Raw genomic sequence first — 15,313 nt, 5'->3', positions numbered from 1 at the left:
AAGGCAGGCTGGAACGTCCCGAGCACCTTGAGGAGCAGGTGACCTGACAGAGTACTGGGCGGTGTCACTGCAAAGGAAATCAACAACTCAAAAACTTTGAATTTTTTGGGAAACAGAACGACTGATGATAAACCGATTTAATCTTCGGACCATCAAAACAACCCATCAGGTTTACATGTAATGTCATTAATTCTACTGTATGTAAAAAAAAAAAAAAAACCTAGATTGTCTTGTCTGTGGGCGAGGCAACTCTTATCAAAAGATGTGGCAGAGATAACAGCACAATTATCTGTGATTTCAGGCCATATGGTTACCATGGCAGTGGGTCTGCTCAGGAACAAGAGTTCCTGTTTGATTTCAAACAAGTGGGCAGTGTGAGGAGAACGTGAAAGGTCAACACTGCACAAACCACCAACACTCGATAAACAAAAATGTAAAATGTAAAAGGAGAACAGACAGGAAGTCAGGGCCAACGCTGAACTAACACTACCCCATTGCAAACATGCAAAAATCAATACGTACAAAATCAAAAATTACAAATCGCAAAACATGTGACAAGAGTCAGTGAACCCACCTTGGTGTCGGGTTGCTTGGAAACGGTTGCCAGGGTCAGCGCTTCCCCGGTCTGGCAGAGAGACCCCACCCGGCTGGGCTGCCCCCTCAGTGTCACTGTTATAGTGGTGGGGGGGGGCTTCTGCCCTGCAGTTGCCAACAACACAAAACCTGTCTGGGTATAGCTCTGAGGTAGACCACCTAACTGCAGATTGAGAGGTCCCAGGTTCAAATCCCCCTTACATTGCGTGTCCACTACAGCGGAGCGGCGCAGAGCGGCGCCTTCCAATTCATTTTCAATGAAACCGGGCGTTAACGCTTGTGTAGGGCATTGTGGGAGCGTAAGCGAGCGTCAACGCCCGGTTTCATTGAAAATGAATGGGAAGCCGACGCGCCGCTCCGCTGTAGTGGACACGCACGGTTACCCTTGTGTGTTGCTTTGGATTAAATTGTCCAGCTATATTAATTCATTTGATTATTGGGAAAAGCTGTCAATTGCTCTCAGTTCCCTCATGTTCAGACGGCATTTGACTTCAGCCACAGCTGTGAACACCCTTCTACACGGCCCTCCTCCACAGCATGTGGAGGCAGACAGGCCCCATCAATACATAACAGGGTTTACCCAGTTTATAAGCAGTTTATAAGCAGTTTATAAGCATGGCAGGCGTGGAAACATCGGACTACGCACAGGACGCAGAAACAAAGACAACTGAAAAGCCCGGAAAAAAAGGATAGGGAAGACGGCAACACCCGTTGCACAATCAAAACAAGAGAGATGGATGCATGGATTTGTTGCAGTCTTTATTGCAATGACAAGGCAAAAGGACAACACATGCTGTACTGTGGTTTCTTATTATTGTTTTTTTTCCCCCCCAACTTCAAAACATATTTACCCTGTTCAATGAGAGCGTGTGCATCTAAGGTCATGGATTTGCTTGTTGACGGTGATATAAAAAAGGTTGTAACAGATGTTAACATGAAGGAACAAGCAAACAAAATGTAGAACGAACAGGAACGAGGTCGCTCAAACTGGTGGACAGCTCTGGTTAAAGAAATGCAGTCTGAACCAGGCACACAAATCTTCATGTGTCAGTCGGCCGGTATTCAAAATGACAGACGCGCAAGGACGCGAATCCCATTCGACGTATCATATTTATATCTTTTATATACCCTTTCATTTCACAATTATCGAAAACACATTCAGCGTTTTGGCATCCAAACAGTTTCACGCATTCACTTATTAGCATTTTGACCATTAGGAGACGTCCCCTTCTAATGTACATAAACATTATGTATAACGTGACTCATGTCAACATGGCATCGTACGTCTGGCTCAGGCTTTCAGCTGTTGCTTTCTGTACGGCTCATCTCAAACTGAAAAGGCCGAGGCTCTTCAAAACATCCTCATCCATTACCTGAATCCTCAGACGCTACACTTCAGCCTGTGTGGAGACTCACCATCTAGATGAGGAAAACTGCCCAGACACACACACAAACATGCACCCTCTAGAGAATGCCGTCCTATGGTTCCTATAGCTTCCCTGAAGCCATAGTAACCTGACCAGGTGCCTGCTATTCTAGAGCCTTCTAGGGGAAGGGGGTGGGGGCGACCCCCCGTGGATATTCAGCGCGGCCGTCGCGGTTTGGCAGTGCGAGACATACCAGCGCTCTGGGTGGAGATGTGCGCCAGGCCGGGCAGGCTGCTGGCCAGCTTGGCTAGCCCTCCGTTGGTGAGGAGCTGGTGGATGGCGGTGGTCTTGGACACCCCCCCGGTGGAGACCACGGGGAGGGCCCGGAGCAAGGTGCTGCTGCCTGGGCCGAAAGAGCCCACGACTTGGGGCTTCCCACTGGGGGCCTGGAGACACACACACACACACACACACACACACACACACACACACGGTTAACATCACTCACAACTCTTTACATGTCATATGTTCTATTCTGGCACCAAGTATTGAGGTAAGTATATTGATGAGGGTGCATTGGCCAACAGGTACCTGAGTGCATCCCATGTTAGCTGCTGTGGATGGCAGGCTAGGGGACTTGGTGACGATCTCCTGGAGGCTGAAACTTAGGCCTTGAAGGAGGCTGCTGGCGGAAGCTGGAATGGACAGACGGACAGAGAGAGTTCACGAGGAGGAGTTTGAGTTAGGGCCCGGCCAACACCAGAGGCACGATAACACAACGCCTGACATTTTTGGCTTTGGGTGAACTAAGGGAGTTGGAACATTTGAGGTAGGTACTGTCCAAAAGTCAAAGTTTGAGGTAATATCATAGGAAATCAATAACAATGTTTACTTAAGAGCTGTGTTCACGAAATGTTCACAGAATGTTCCAAATATTATCACGATACAGATCTCTCCCCACCCTACCCTGCTGAGCCCCTGTATGTCTGACTTGAAATAAAATAAAATGTACATTTCAGACTTTGCAATGTTTTAGGTTTTTCGTTTTTCGTGAGACATCCTGTGTGCTGGGGCGCCCGATTCAGGGCCTGCCATGTGGGCAGAGGACGGCAGGGCAGATGGAGGCCAGGTGGGCAGGAAGCATGGTGGGCAGGAGATACCTTGGGCAGTAACAGGAGCTTGCGCCTGGACTGGTGAGGAGGAACCTGACACCATGCAAGTCTGCAGGTGGTGGAAAGGGCCGGCCCCCGAGGCCAGGGCACTACACCCCTCTGAGAGGCTACCCGACCTGCAGCGACACACATAACCATCTCCTCAAAGCTCCTCCGGCGGCAGGGCTGGCTGGAGGGAGATTGCACTCTCCATAAATGTTTGTGTTTTTACTTTTTCTATCAAAAAAAAAAAAAAAACTTCCAGCCAGAGTCCACAACTCATCAAACCATTAGCATCAAACCTGCCCCAGCCAGGTGACATGTTCATTCCAGTGTGTGTGTGCGTGTTGGGTATGGAGGGTGTGTGTGAGAGTGTGTGCGTGTGTTGAGGCGTACCGCTGGGCTGTGAGGAGGCCCGACAGCTCCTTGGCTCCAGACACCGTGTGGCCCACGCTCACGCTGAAGGGCTTCCCAGACGCCCCCGCTGGGGAGACACACACAGCCTGCTTTAGTCTTCCCCACAGGACCACAAGACCCACCAAACACCTCATCACGTTAACCACTTCAAGCCGTATGGTACAAAACGAATGCGCGACATAGAAATACTCCAGGAATAAACCATCCAGAGCCGTGACACTTTACTGCACAGGGAGAAGAAGCAGCAGCCAGCCACCCACCTTCCTGTGCTGCCGAGCTGATGGCGCCCCCTGCTGTCTCTCCGTGGGACACGATGGTCACCTTGATCTTGGCCCTCTTGGCGCTCTTGGTGGTGTTGGGGCTGGGAGACTGCCTCCTCTTCACGTGGGCCCTCAGCTCGTCCCTGTCAAGGCCCTCCGTCTGCTCGTTGGACACGGGCACTGCAACACACACACAGACGAGCGTGACGTTAGACAGTCGCGGCAACAGCCCGCGAGCAACCCATGCTGAGCCCCTGAGCGATGCTAACCACGCAGTCGAAAGGGGAAAAGACAGGGATTAGAGAAGGTGAAAGAAAAGAGGGGGGGGGGGGGGGGGGGAAGGAGGAAGGATAGAGACTTACCGAAGACACAGGAGGGGGTGCCAGGAGGAAGGCTTTTCCTCACAAGCATGTTTTGTTTCATAAAAGCAGCAAACTGAGCTGGAAGGAATTGGAAACGAAAGACGGAAAGACAGCGGCAGAAAGAGAGAAAGTGTAGAGGAGACGGTTTAAAGGACTTGGTTCACGTACAGATGGCGCGTGGCTTATAACCAGGGCGAGAACGTCAAAACAAACAGCTCTTCATCCATTCCTTTCGAGCAGCGTAAGGCTGCATTCATCTCTACTGGCCCACAACAGAGGATCGAAACGGAATGACTCACTGTGAAACGCTCACACAACTAAGTGGGATAAAAGGTGAGAGCTCTGTGTGTGTGTGTGTGTGTGTTGCGGCATACAAACCTTGCGCCTGCTTGTGTGTGAGCACAGTCCCGGACCTCTGCATGTGGGTTTTGAGGAGCTGAGTGGCTGTGATCAGACTGGACTTCTGTGCCGGGGACAGGCCGGACGTCTTGGGTTTGGGGCTGGAGGTGGGACTGCTACACACACTGGACAGGTCCTGAGGACACACACGTGCACAGGAGCACAGGTGAGTGGGCAGAAGTTCAACACAGGGGAGAATGAGAACGTTGAGTGGGGCGTATGAGGCAGACGCTTTCATCCCAGACAGTGTACGGTACAGGAGGGATTTGAACCTGCAATCTCTTGATCTGAAGTGCTCTAACCACACAACTAGACCCTTCCCCCGTAGGTATGTGTATATATATATATAATATATACACATGTGTGTGTGTGTATGTTTGTCCTGTCTCCGGCTGTCTTCCTAACCATGAGAGAGTGGAGAGCGTCGGTAGGCCTGACCTCCGAGCCTGAGGGGGAGATGGGCACGCCGCGCAGGGCGGGGGAGGAGGGCCGCACCCGCTCTAGGTCGAAGGGCAGCTCCCGCCGAGGCTTCTTCTTCTTCTCCGTGTCCAGGTCTCTCATCTCCCCCGGGCTGTGCCCGTGGCCCTCCGACCGCGTCAGCACCCCCGACAGGAAGTCCGCTATCTCGTCCTGCCCGTCGGCACAGGAAGTGGAGGAGAGAGGGGAAGAGAGAGAGCGAGAGAGGTGGTTTATGACTTGGAACTTCCGGAAAAGGGACCCCGCCAGATAAAAGCCAAGCATCTTCAATGAAACAGCAGATCTTCTGGATGAGACAGACATGAGCCCACCTGAATGCATCGATCCACCATGGTCTGCGTTAGACCTTCGGACTTCATCTTGGTGGAGTTGATCCTGCGGAGGGGAAGCCATTTGAACAGGAATGAGAGGAAAACGGAGCCAGGCCTTTACACCCCTGAACAGTGGAGGGGGGTGAGGGGCGGTGAGGGAGCGGCGTCCGAACCTGAGGTTGTCGTCGGCTCCTCCCACCACCACCAGACTGTTGTCGGCCCTCAGCTTGTCCCTGAACTCCTCCATGGCCTCCGTGCTGCTCTGCAGGGCGTTCTGGCCCGCCACAAACAGCACCGGGGTCTTCATGTCCAGCAGAGGGTCGTCCACATCCTGCCAGCACACAACACACACCGTCAGGCTCTTAGGATCAAACCAGAGTGCGAGTGACAATGGGGGGGTCAACTTCTTCTCCAGGGCATGTATCGACCCCCCCGACCTTTTTTTACTTCTTTTGGGGGGTCCATGTCTTAATTAGGGGGTCAGACCCCACCCAAACCCTCCCGTAATTCGCACCCTGGATCAAACCCACCAACAGACTGCCCTATCATCAGATCTTCCTTTACAATATTTTTCAAGGGCATTTGTTTTATTTGGAGATTCAGTGAAGAGCCAGGAAGCGTAAGGGAGGGACAGAGGGGACGTTTGAAGACGTAGAAGATGTTGCCTACCCCTCTGGGTCCGCTGGCTGACATCAGGGGGAAGCCCAGGCACACCACAGCCGTCAGGTACTCCATGAGAGACACCTGGCAAACAGCAGAACACTTCATTAAAGATTTTGACATTGTGTCTATAAACTGATGTATTTGTTTAAGAGAAGCTTTCATTCACAGCTAACACAGAAGAGGGGTTCTTTTAGATGGATTTTAGATGTTTTCTATCAGCTCCAATTGGATAATGCTCCAACCACACTTTTATTTGACCCTGATTCAACACTAGTAACCTGATCCACCAGCTAATTATTAGCATCAGCTGTGCTAGATAAGTGTTGGAATGGTTTGAGACCCTTTTCCTGAGAGGTATGAAACAGCAGGCAAACAAGGATGCACGAGAGCAGACTCACGTGACAGGAAATGAGCGCTCCCACGTTCCAGCCAACCAGGATGATGGGTTTGAGGGGGAAGTGACTGTGGACCTGATGAAAACAGGGAAACAAACAAACCATGAAGACTCAGTATGGTGCCCAAATCGATTTAAAAGCTTTATATTTTATTAATACAACTAAAATGGAAAAGCACAATCCATTTAGTTACACATTTCTATCGATGGTATCAAGGTTGATATAACAGCGGTACCTCGATAACTTTGGCTCTGACAGTACCCAGCATGTGTTCCAGACACTGTGTGATGCCCACATTGGCCCCGCTGTTCACATGGGTGTTGACTGGGATCACCTGAGAGGAACAATGCGTGTTACAACTTCACCCTCAAGTGGGGAGGATAAAGAGGTTTTACGGCGTATTAAGCTACAAAATGTACACGCTCCGGGCTCCAGACCTTTCCCAGGCAGGACAGCTGGGACTGCCAGAACCTCATCCTGCGCGAGGTGGAGAAGGCAGGGTTGGTGGGCCCAGACGGAGCGATGAGGATGAGAGGGGAGCCTGGGAGCTTGCTCTTAAGCACAAAAACACACACAGAGAACAGTTTAGTCTGCATCTCTCTTTGAAAGGCATTTGGGGGATGTCACGGTCACTAAGAACACGGTGCTGAGAGGGGCGTGAGAGCGGGAGGGGTGAGGTACCGGCTTGTTGTGTGACAGCACTCCCACGGCTGGGTCCCAGGGCCTCTTCAACAGGAGGGACAGGGCCTCGGCACCCGCCGCTCCCGTCTTCACCGACGACGTCTGCAGCATCCTGTCTATCAGGGAGGGCAGCTGCACACACACACACGAGCACACGCACAGGAAAGGAACAGGAAGTCAAGAACCTGGCATAAACCAAACAACAGCGCAACCCAAAGCTAAGGAACAGGAAGTCAAGAACCTGGCATAACCCGAACTACAGCATAACCCAAAGCTCATGTTTTCTTATGCTGATCTATGATATATAATGAAATAACCCTCATTTCTAAAACTTTGAATACAAAGTGAAAGATAAAGGGCGCACGTGAGCGGCAGACAGGCTACCTTGCTCTTGAGCGTTTGCAGCACGTCCAGGTACGCGGCCAGCATGGCCAGGCTGAGAGACTCGATCATGGTGGTGTGCAGCCACTGGGTTAGCTTGGTGTCCCAGTTCACGCTTGCTAGAGCATGTCGCACCTTCCTCGCACACTTGTCCACGGCGATCCTGCGAAGCACTGGTTCGTTGGAGGCCTGGCGGGAAAAGAGAGACGGTGAGGGAGAGACCACAGTCAATGTCATCCATTACATCTGGGTGTGAATATTTTGCCTGAGGTGATATCTGAAGGAATTAATGTATTATTATTTTTTTTTTTTTATCAAACAGCCACATGTCCAACCAATAGTTCAATCAGACACAGAGGTCGCAAGCTCACGTTTTCATTGGCCAACCTGGCCAACCTTTCTGCTTGCAGGGCCTTCAGCACTTTGTTGAATAATTTATTTTGCGACAGTGACCATCCAGTCCTGCGATGAGGAAAAAAATGAGGATCACCACTCACAGCAGAGTGACACAAATAAACCAGTACATGCCAGCTAGCAGTCCAAGTGATACGAGACAAAGTAAGAAACATAGAGTGTATAGGTATACTGCAGCAAGATATAATGTTTCACAGGTATACTGAAGAGGAACATGGGGCTTGAATGTAGACCGTATGAGGATATAGGGTCATAGGTATGCTGTAGAAAGGTATAGTTTACATGTATACTGTGGAGAAATATTGGGTTCATGGGTCTACTGTAGGAGCATAGAGTGATCATAAGATTGCAAATTGAGTTTTTATTTAACTGACTTGTTGATGTGTTCTTCCCAGTCATCGGGCGGTGGGGGGCCATCTGCAACTGTGCGCGCGAATAAGACGTGGCGCTCGCACTCTTTCATCACACTACGAGCCTTGTGGTTGTCATACAACGGCACTGGCGTAGGTGTGACCGTTTCTACATCGATGGAGGGGTCCGATTCCCTAGAAGAGATGACATTACACCTGTAAGCACCCAAATCGGATTAAACACAGTGAAACGACTGACTTAAAAAGGTCAAACACATTGATATTGTCATAATGTTTGGACGCTGGTCTTGTAAGTATGGCTATCAGACCAAAGATACACAGACATGCCACTTTCTATTGCGGTTCTGTATTTAACAGCTCAATACACTGAATACTCACACTGAGGAATCAGGCTGGCGACGGGGTGTTACGAACAGCATGCGTGTGGGTCGGGCACTGCTAGCGTCCGGGTGGGCATTCCATGGTTTGGCATAGCTGTGGTCCAGGAACACCAAGTCGAGCTCGCGCTCGTGGGCCGAGAGCTGGAATAACAAAGATGTCCCCATTCTCCGTGTGGACATCTGAAAATCCCTGTCCACACCCCGGTGCATCCTCCACTAGGGCCCCGATGGTCCAGTATTTGGAAGGGTTTTAACAAAAGCCTGAAAACCGAAAGATTATGTTAAGGAATAGCAGCTGAAACACCCTCGTCATGGCCTGCCGTAGTTAGCATAGCATGCCAGCAAGCTCTAACTCTCTGTCTAAATAGCTAGAGTTAGGTAATGCTACTTTGTCCCCCATACAATTTGTTAGATACAGGGCCACTCAAAACACAATAATAAACATTTGATTTGAGTAACACTTGCAGCAAATCCCTTTCTAACATGAATTCGCTAACGGGCTAGTTAGCTCTAGCTAGCTGGTAGCTCTACAGAACGTCATGTCTCGCGAGTAACTCTTCCATCTAGCTACTCACCTTTTCGCATTTTTTCCATTTGCTTTAATAATATGTAACTGTACGGAAAATAGTGTAGAATTAATGTACTTGTTTCCGTGTATAATGTAAGGTAGTCAAAACATTACAGCTAATATGTTAGCTTGCATGAAGCTCTGCCGCTTGCTGATGGTGTGGCCGATTTCCTTTTGTTTTGCACTAGCAGGAGACGCGCCACTGAAGTCATGCAAAACACGGAACGGATTTTGCGGACCGAACACTAGGCCTATTTATTTGTAGGTATGTCGGACTTGAAAATATATAACTTTAGACGAGACAAAACACCTGGTCATGTCTTTACCTTTCGCACAGTGTAAACCAAACGTTCTTTAATCTGCAAAATAAACAAGTCAATAAACCTACTATTAAAGGACCAGGTGGCTTGTCTGCCAGGAACAGAACTTTGCTTCAGTAAATCATGCTGTTTTTCTGTTCAATTCCAAAGGTTAATCTGGGTCAAAGCTTAAATAAACAGCGGTGCACGCTCCAACTCCGCACTGAAAACGCCATCATGGTTAGTGTCTGTCTTTGACTGAAGGTGTACGGCCTAGATAATGTAGATGTCGTCCTTGATGTGTCTTTGGAATTTTTTTACTTTTCTTCCTCCTTTCTTCCTCTTCAGAGGTCACTGGTTCTTGGTGTGCTCCTGTGTGCTCTACCTTCAATGCTCAACGCTGCATGTTTTGTGGCTCAGACTAAAGGTAAAAGACAAACCCAACCAAACAAGCATGAACTAAAACACGAACTAAAGCATGAACTAAAACACAAACAGACAGTTGATGTTTTATTGTAATTTTTTTAATGACGTCTTTATTTTTTATTTTATTTAGCCAAGACCCATTGTTGGGACAGCGCAGATGAGACGTGGTATGCTGTGGGTTCCAACTGGAAAAACCGCAACTGCATGAAATGTAGTTGTCACTCTGGCATCATATTAGAAACGCGCTGCTGCCACGGGTGAGTATTGAGATCCCAAAAGACCTAGATTTCTGTTACATATTTTAGTTTAACTTATTTTTAAGAACATTGCTCATCTGTAACACTGCTGAGACATTTAAGTTGGCTGAAATGCTAACTCTAACTTTAATGATGCTATTTAATTGCAGGTATCCAACTGGTATTACAATCCCGGATGACTGTGTCTCTGAGTTTGATCAGAAAACATGTCGACATATTATACATAAAAAGGATGATCCATCCACTGAGTGTAGGATCATCAGCGCTGTGGGATAAAGTTGTAGTTCTTTATGTTACTGTGAAGTGAATGAAATTATGTAATCTCATGTAAGGTGTGTCAATAATCATATCTGATGCTTTGGAAACGTGATCAGTTGAATAAAGCACATTTAAACATTTGGCAATCTTGTAAGTGTTTTATGGTATATTATTGATATGAAATGCTATGGATGTAACATGTGTTCCTGTATTAATGTTATTGACTTGTTCTTCATCACAACTCAGACGAATATTTTAGGTGATTGTACAATTGAGTTTACCATGAAGAATTGTGCATACTGTGCTATGTGTTCTGAAGGAACTAAACCACTACCACTGTACAATCTTTTGTTTTGGAAAAGTGATTTTGTCAAAAAGATCACCATGTTCCACTTCCTACCAATAGGCCTACAATGATAATCGATAACACACAATAATTTATATCTGTGATAGAGCACAACTTCAAGTTCCAGGATTTAATATTCAAATGTCTTTTATTTATCTGATCCAATCCACATAGCACTAGAAAACACTACTGTCCGACACAATAGTGTGGACTGGTACAAAGAATCAGAATTTCACATGATATGGAACAATTGCTTCATTTTCCCGAAGCTTCAAGGATAGGACAGTTTGTGGACGGATCATCCTTTTTATGGACAATATGTTGACATGTTTTTTTATCAAACTTAGAGACACAGTCATCCGGGATACGTATATTGTTTAGATACCTGTAATCAAATAGCCAACGTGAGTAAAGGAAGCTGACCCAGTACCTTACTTTGCAAATGTACTCAGAAAATAAATGTTTCTCATACAATTTTAGTTTTCACAACCCCAAAAATATTATTTGGTCGCCAGCAGTACTTACGCATGGCAGCATCTCATTTCTACTTTTAAACCAGCGTCCAAGCGACAAGTACATCTTAGACAGTCACTAGTTCTCCAGGTAGACCCCACGGCATGCCAGGTCTGGTCTGCTGCATCCTGACACTTAGTTTCACCTAATAAAAATACAGATATGAACTTTGTGAGAAGCCTTTACTGCTTATTTTGTGTCAAGACAGTTGGCTTTGTTTTTCACCTGGAAACCCAGCGAGAAAACATGCAGCGTTGAGCATTGAAGGTAAAGCGCACAGGAGCACAGCAAGAACCAGTGACCTCTGAGGAGGAAGAGAGGAGGAAGAATTATTAAACTTGTCAAAGACACATCATAAGATGGAGATGATTTCATAACTGCGTTATAAAGACCTTACACCTTCATTAAAGACAGACACTCACCATGATGGCGTATTCACTGTCAAGTAAATTACAAGGGAGAGATATCTATTGGTTTTAAACCATCATGATCTACTAAAGTAATGTTGGGTGATCCTACAGACACACCTGCTCTATGTGGTTAATTTTAGTCTAGGTCATTGACTTGTTTGTCTTGCAGATTGCACAACGTTTCGTTAACCATAAACAATGTGTCCACAAACTCGGAGGGTAGGATATTTTGTTTAGTAGAGATATCCTCAGGTGTTCATTATTCCAGGAACCAGATTGACCTAGTTTAACCTGTGTTTAGGGCTTTCGATTCAGACAATAGATGCACTGAACGGAATCCCATCAGAGCAATTGTATTTTTTTTTCAACCAAACTACAGTAAACTGACGTTTTACAATGCCGGAGGCAAGCAATGTATCTTGAAATGTGATATTGACATTCACACCTAGCTGTCTTTGTTGCTAAACCGCTCTCGTAGGACCTTAGGTTACACAACATATTTATGGGGGAAAAAACGTATATTTCTGTGAACTATAAAAATCTTCCCTATTTGACCTTTAACTGAAAATAAGTGCCTGGGTTTCTAAATTCTAAATTCGGATCTGTTACATTATATGACCACTAGATGACAGCAAACGTAGAGAGATGTCGTTTGTCCTTAATTCTTTGTCTCCATTAACCCCAACTCTTTGTAAGAAAGGGAAGGAGACTCAGACACTTTGAGAAGGTTTGTGGAGACTGTGAGACACAATTACACAGTTCTCTGCCGAGCTGATGGGACATTACATTTAGTCATTTAGCAGACGCTCTTATCCAGAGCGACTTACTGTAAGTACAGGGACATTCCCCCCAAGGCAAGTAGGGTGAAGTGCCTTGCCCAAGGACACAACGTAATTTGGCACAGCGGGGAATTGATCCTGCAACCTTCTGATTACTAGCCCGACTCCCTCACCGCTCAGCCATCTGACTACCCATTTATTACTTATTTATTATTAGGTATGACATACCTTTTATTTCTAACAATAAGAGAGGAGAAAAGAGGAGGCCAAGTGGAGGGTGTAGCTTAGAGGTCACTGTTCTATCTTTGACCTGTGAAAAGAGTTTCCTGACCAAACCGAAACAGAACAGCATCTTCTCTTCCCTGACCACTGCAGCCATCAAAGCCACTCTGCTACTCCTTGGATAACTTATACGAGACGGGAGGAAGAGACACCAGAGAGAGTCTCTTCACATCAGGGATCACAGTGGCTTCTTCTGTTACTGTGAAGTGAATGAAATGATGTCATCTCATGTTACCAAGGTCACGTGTGTCAAGGAGTAATCATATCTGATGCTTTTGAAATGTGATCAGTTGAATAAAGCACATTTAAACATTTGGCAATCCCGTAACTGTTTTATGGTATATTATTGATATGAGATCAGATGCTATGGATGTAATGTAAGTAAGTAAGTACATTTTATTTATAAAGCACACTCAAAACACAGCAAGGCTGACCGAGGCGCCGAACAAAAGCACAAAAACAGAATCCAAATAAAAAAAATATTAAACACTATAAAATACACAGTAAAACAAAATACAAAACAGTCAACAACAGAAAAACAAGCAACAGTCCAAGTCAAGTGGTGGGAAACGCCAGAACATAAAGGTGGGTCTTAAGCCTGGATTTAAAAACAGACAATGAAGGAGCCTGCCTAATAGATAGGGGGAAGCTGATAGGGGAAGCTGATTCCACAGCTTAAGACCAGATTTAACCTTGGAAATCAGTCGTAACTGATAGAAACTATTTTTTACCTCAGAGTTAATCTGCTTGACTAAACCAAGGTCCGAGTCAATAATTATCCCAAGGTTCCTAACATGAGAGCTGACACTAGGAAAAAATTACTAATCATGTTACCAAGACTAGTTCTCGAGCCAGCAGGATGTGGGCCTGTATTTTTGTTATTGACTTGTTCTTCAACTCAGATGCACATTCTAGGTGATTGCAAAATTGAGTTTACCATAAAGAATTTTGGATACTGTACTATGTGTTCTGAAGGAACTATACCACCATGTTTTGGAAAAGTGATTTTGTCAAAAAGATCACCATGTTCCACTTCCTACCAATACAACGATCAATAACATACAATAATTGATGTCATTAAACACAACTTCAAGTTCCAGGATTTAATATTCAAATGTCTTTTATTTATCAGATCCAATTCACATAGCCCTAGAAAACACTAGTGTCCGACACAATAGTGACAGTGACACAATGAATCAGAATTTCACACGATAAGGAACAATTTCTTCATTTTCCCGAAGCGGCAAGGATAGGACAGCTTGTGGACGGATCATCCTTTTTATGGACAATATGTTGACATGTTTTTTTATCAAACTTAGAGACAGAGTCATCCGGGATACGTATATTATTTAGATACCTGTAAGTAAATAGCCAACGTGAGTAAAGGAAGCTGACCCAGTACCTTACTTTGCAAATGTACTCAGAAAATAAATGTTTCTCATACATATTTCAGTTTTCACAACCAAAAAAATATGATTCGGTCGCCAGCAGTACTTACGCATGGCAGCATCTCATTTCTACTTTTAAACCAGCGTCCAAGCGACAAGTACATCTTAGACAGTCACTGGTTCTCCAGGTAGACCCCACGGCATGCCAGGTCTGGTCTGCTGCATCATGACACTTAGTTTCACCTAATAAAATATACAAAAAAGATCTTTGAGAGAAGCCTTTACTGCTTATTTTGTGTCAAGACAGTTGGTTTTGTGTTTTTCACCTGGAAACCCAGCGAAAAGACATGCAGCTTCGAGCATTGAAGGTAAAGCGCACAAGAGCACAGCAAGAACCAGTGACCTCTGAAAAGGAAGAGAGGAGGAAGAATTAGTAAACATTTCAAAGACACATCATGAGATGGAGATTATTTCATAACTGCGTCATGAAGGCCTTACACCTTCATTAAAAGACAGACACTCACCATGATGGCGTATTCACTGTCAAGTATTGGGTATGATACAGGAGGATGCTCTGTTGCATTTAAGAGCCAAAAGACCAACTTATGAAGTGACAAAGGAGAGCTGCTTTAAAACCATCATGATCTACTAGCGACACACCCACTCTGTGTGGTTAATATTAGTCTAGGTCATTGACTTGTTTGTCTTGCAGGTTACATAACGCTTCGTTTACCATAAATTATGTGTCCAGAAACTCGGTGGGTAGGATAGTGAGAAAGGTAGTTCTGTAGAGATATCTTCAGGTGTTTATTATTCCAGGAACCACATTGACCTTGTTTAGGGCTTTAGATTCAGATGATAGATGCACTGAACGGAATCCCATCAGAGCAATTGTAAAAAAAAAAGAAACGCTAGTGAACTGATTGTTTCACAATGCCAGAGGCAAGCAATGTATCTATGGACATTCACACTTACCTGCGTGTGTTGCTAAACTGCTCTCATAGGACCTCTGTAATTAGGTTACACAACATATTTATGGGGGAAAAACGTATATTTCTGTGAACTGAAAAAATCTTCCCCATTTGTCCTTTAACTGAAAATAAGTGCCTGGGTTTTCTCAAAATTCTAAATTCGGATCTGTTACCTTATATGACCACTAGATGA

General features: G+C 45.8%; 2 protein-coding genes and 2 long non-coding RNA genes across 13 annotated transcripts; 1 reads left to right on the top strand and 3 right to left on the bottom strand.

Moving 5' to 3' along the window:
- Positions 1–213: 213 nt before the first annotated feature.
- On the bottom strand, positions 214–9,289 carry kansl3 (KAT8 regulatory NSL complex subunit 3). Of its 9 annotated transcripts, XM_047015650.1 has the most exons (21): positions 9,199–9,289; positions 8,622–8,884; positions 8,247–8,417; positions 7,830–7,920; positions 7,462–7,647; positions 7,078–7,209; positions 6,834–6,950; positions 6,632–6,730; positions 6,400–6,471; positions 6,008–6,082; positions 5,512–5,669; positions 5,339–5,402; positions 4,989–5,180; positions 4,530–4,686; positions 4,152–4,229; positions 3,790–3,969; positions 3,509–3,596; positions 3,122–3,249; positions 2,553–2,656; positions 2,215–2,407; positions 214–699 (listed from the first exon to the last, which is right to left on the bottom strand). In XM_047015650.1, exons 2-21 carry the CDS (start codon positions 8,831–8,833, stop codon positions 527–529), a joined length of 2,670 nt encoding a protein of 889 aa, XP_046871606.1. In that variant the 5' UTR covers positions 8,834–8,884; positions 9,199–9,289; the 3' UTR covers positions 214–526. The 9 variants fall into 9 exon arrangements, with proteins under 9 accessions (XP_046871606.1, XP_046871597.1, XP_046871599.1 ...); XM_047015641.1 differs by lacking the exon at positions 214–699 and having other exon boundaries at positions 1,333–2,407; positions 4,956–5,180; positions 8,247–8,438; XM_047015643.1 differs by lacking the exon at positions 214–699 and having other exon boundaries at positions 1,333–2,407; positions 8,247–8,438.
- Positions 9,290–9,367: 78 nt separating this feature from the next.
- Positions 9,368–10,574, top strand: LOC124463865. 2 transcript variants are annotated; one of them, XR_006955659.1, is made up of 5 exons: positions 9,368–9,456; positions 9,662–9,730; positions 9,839–9,917; positions 10,047–10,173; positions 10,323–10,574. It is a non-coding gene; the product is annotated as an uncharacterized LOC124463865 (long non-coding RNA). The 2 variants fall into 2 exon arrangements; XR_006955658.1 differs by having other exon boundaries at positions 9,662–9,917.
- Positions 10,575–10,906: 332 nt separating this feature from the next.
- Positions 10,907–11,800, bottom strand: LOC124464067 (small serum protein 2). Its single transcript, XM_047015959.1, has 4 exons — positions 11,713–11,800; positions 11,516–11,594; positions 11,303–11,435; positions 10,907–11,162 (listed from the first exon to the last, which is right to left on the bottom strand). Exons 1-4 carry the CDS (start codon positions 11,713–11,715, stop codon positions 11,033–11,035), a joined length of 345 nt encoding a protein of 114 aa, XP_046871915.1. The 5' UTR covers positions 11,716–11,800; the 3' UTR covers positions 10,907–11,032.
- A 2,063-nt stretch (positions 11,801–13,863) lies between these two features.
- LOC124464100 lies at positions 13,864–14,820 on the bottom strand. The gene is made up of 4 exons (XR_006955691.1): positions 14,674–14,820; positions 14,476–14,554; positions 14,260–14,392; positions 13,864–14,118 (listed from the first exon to the last, which is right to left on the bottom strand). It is a non-coding gene; the product is annotated as an uncharacterized LOC124464100 (long non-coding RNA).
- Between the last annotated feature and the right edge of the window lie 493 nt (positions 14,821–15,313).

The sequence above is a fragment of the Hypomesus transpacificus genome, unplaced genomic scaffold, assembly GCF_021917145.1.
Source record: "Hypomesus transpacificus isolate Combined female unplaced genomic scaffold, fHypTra1 scaffold_31, whole genome shotgun sequence".
Taxonomy (NCBI): Eukaryota; Metazoa; Chordata; class Actinopteri; order Osmeriformes; family Osmeridae; genus Hypomesus; species Hypomesus transpacificus.
Note: the sequence above shows the minus strand (reverse complement) of the source record. Positions and strands in the feature narration are given on the sequence as shown.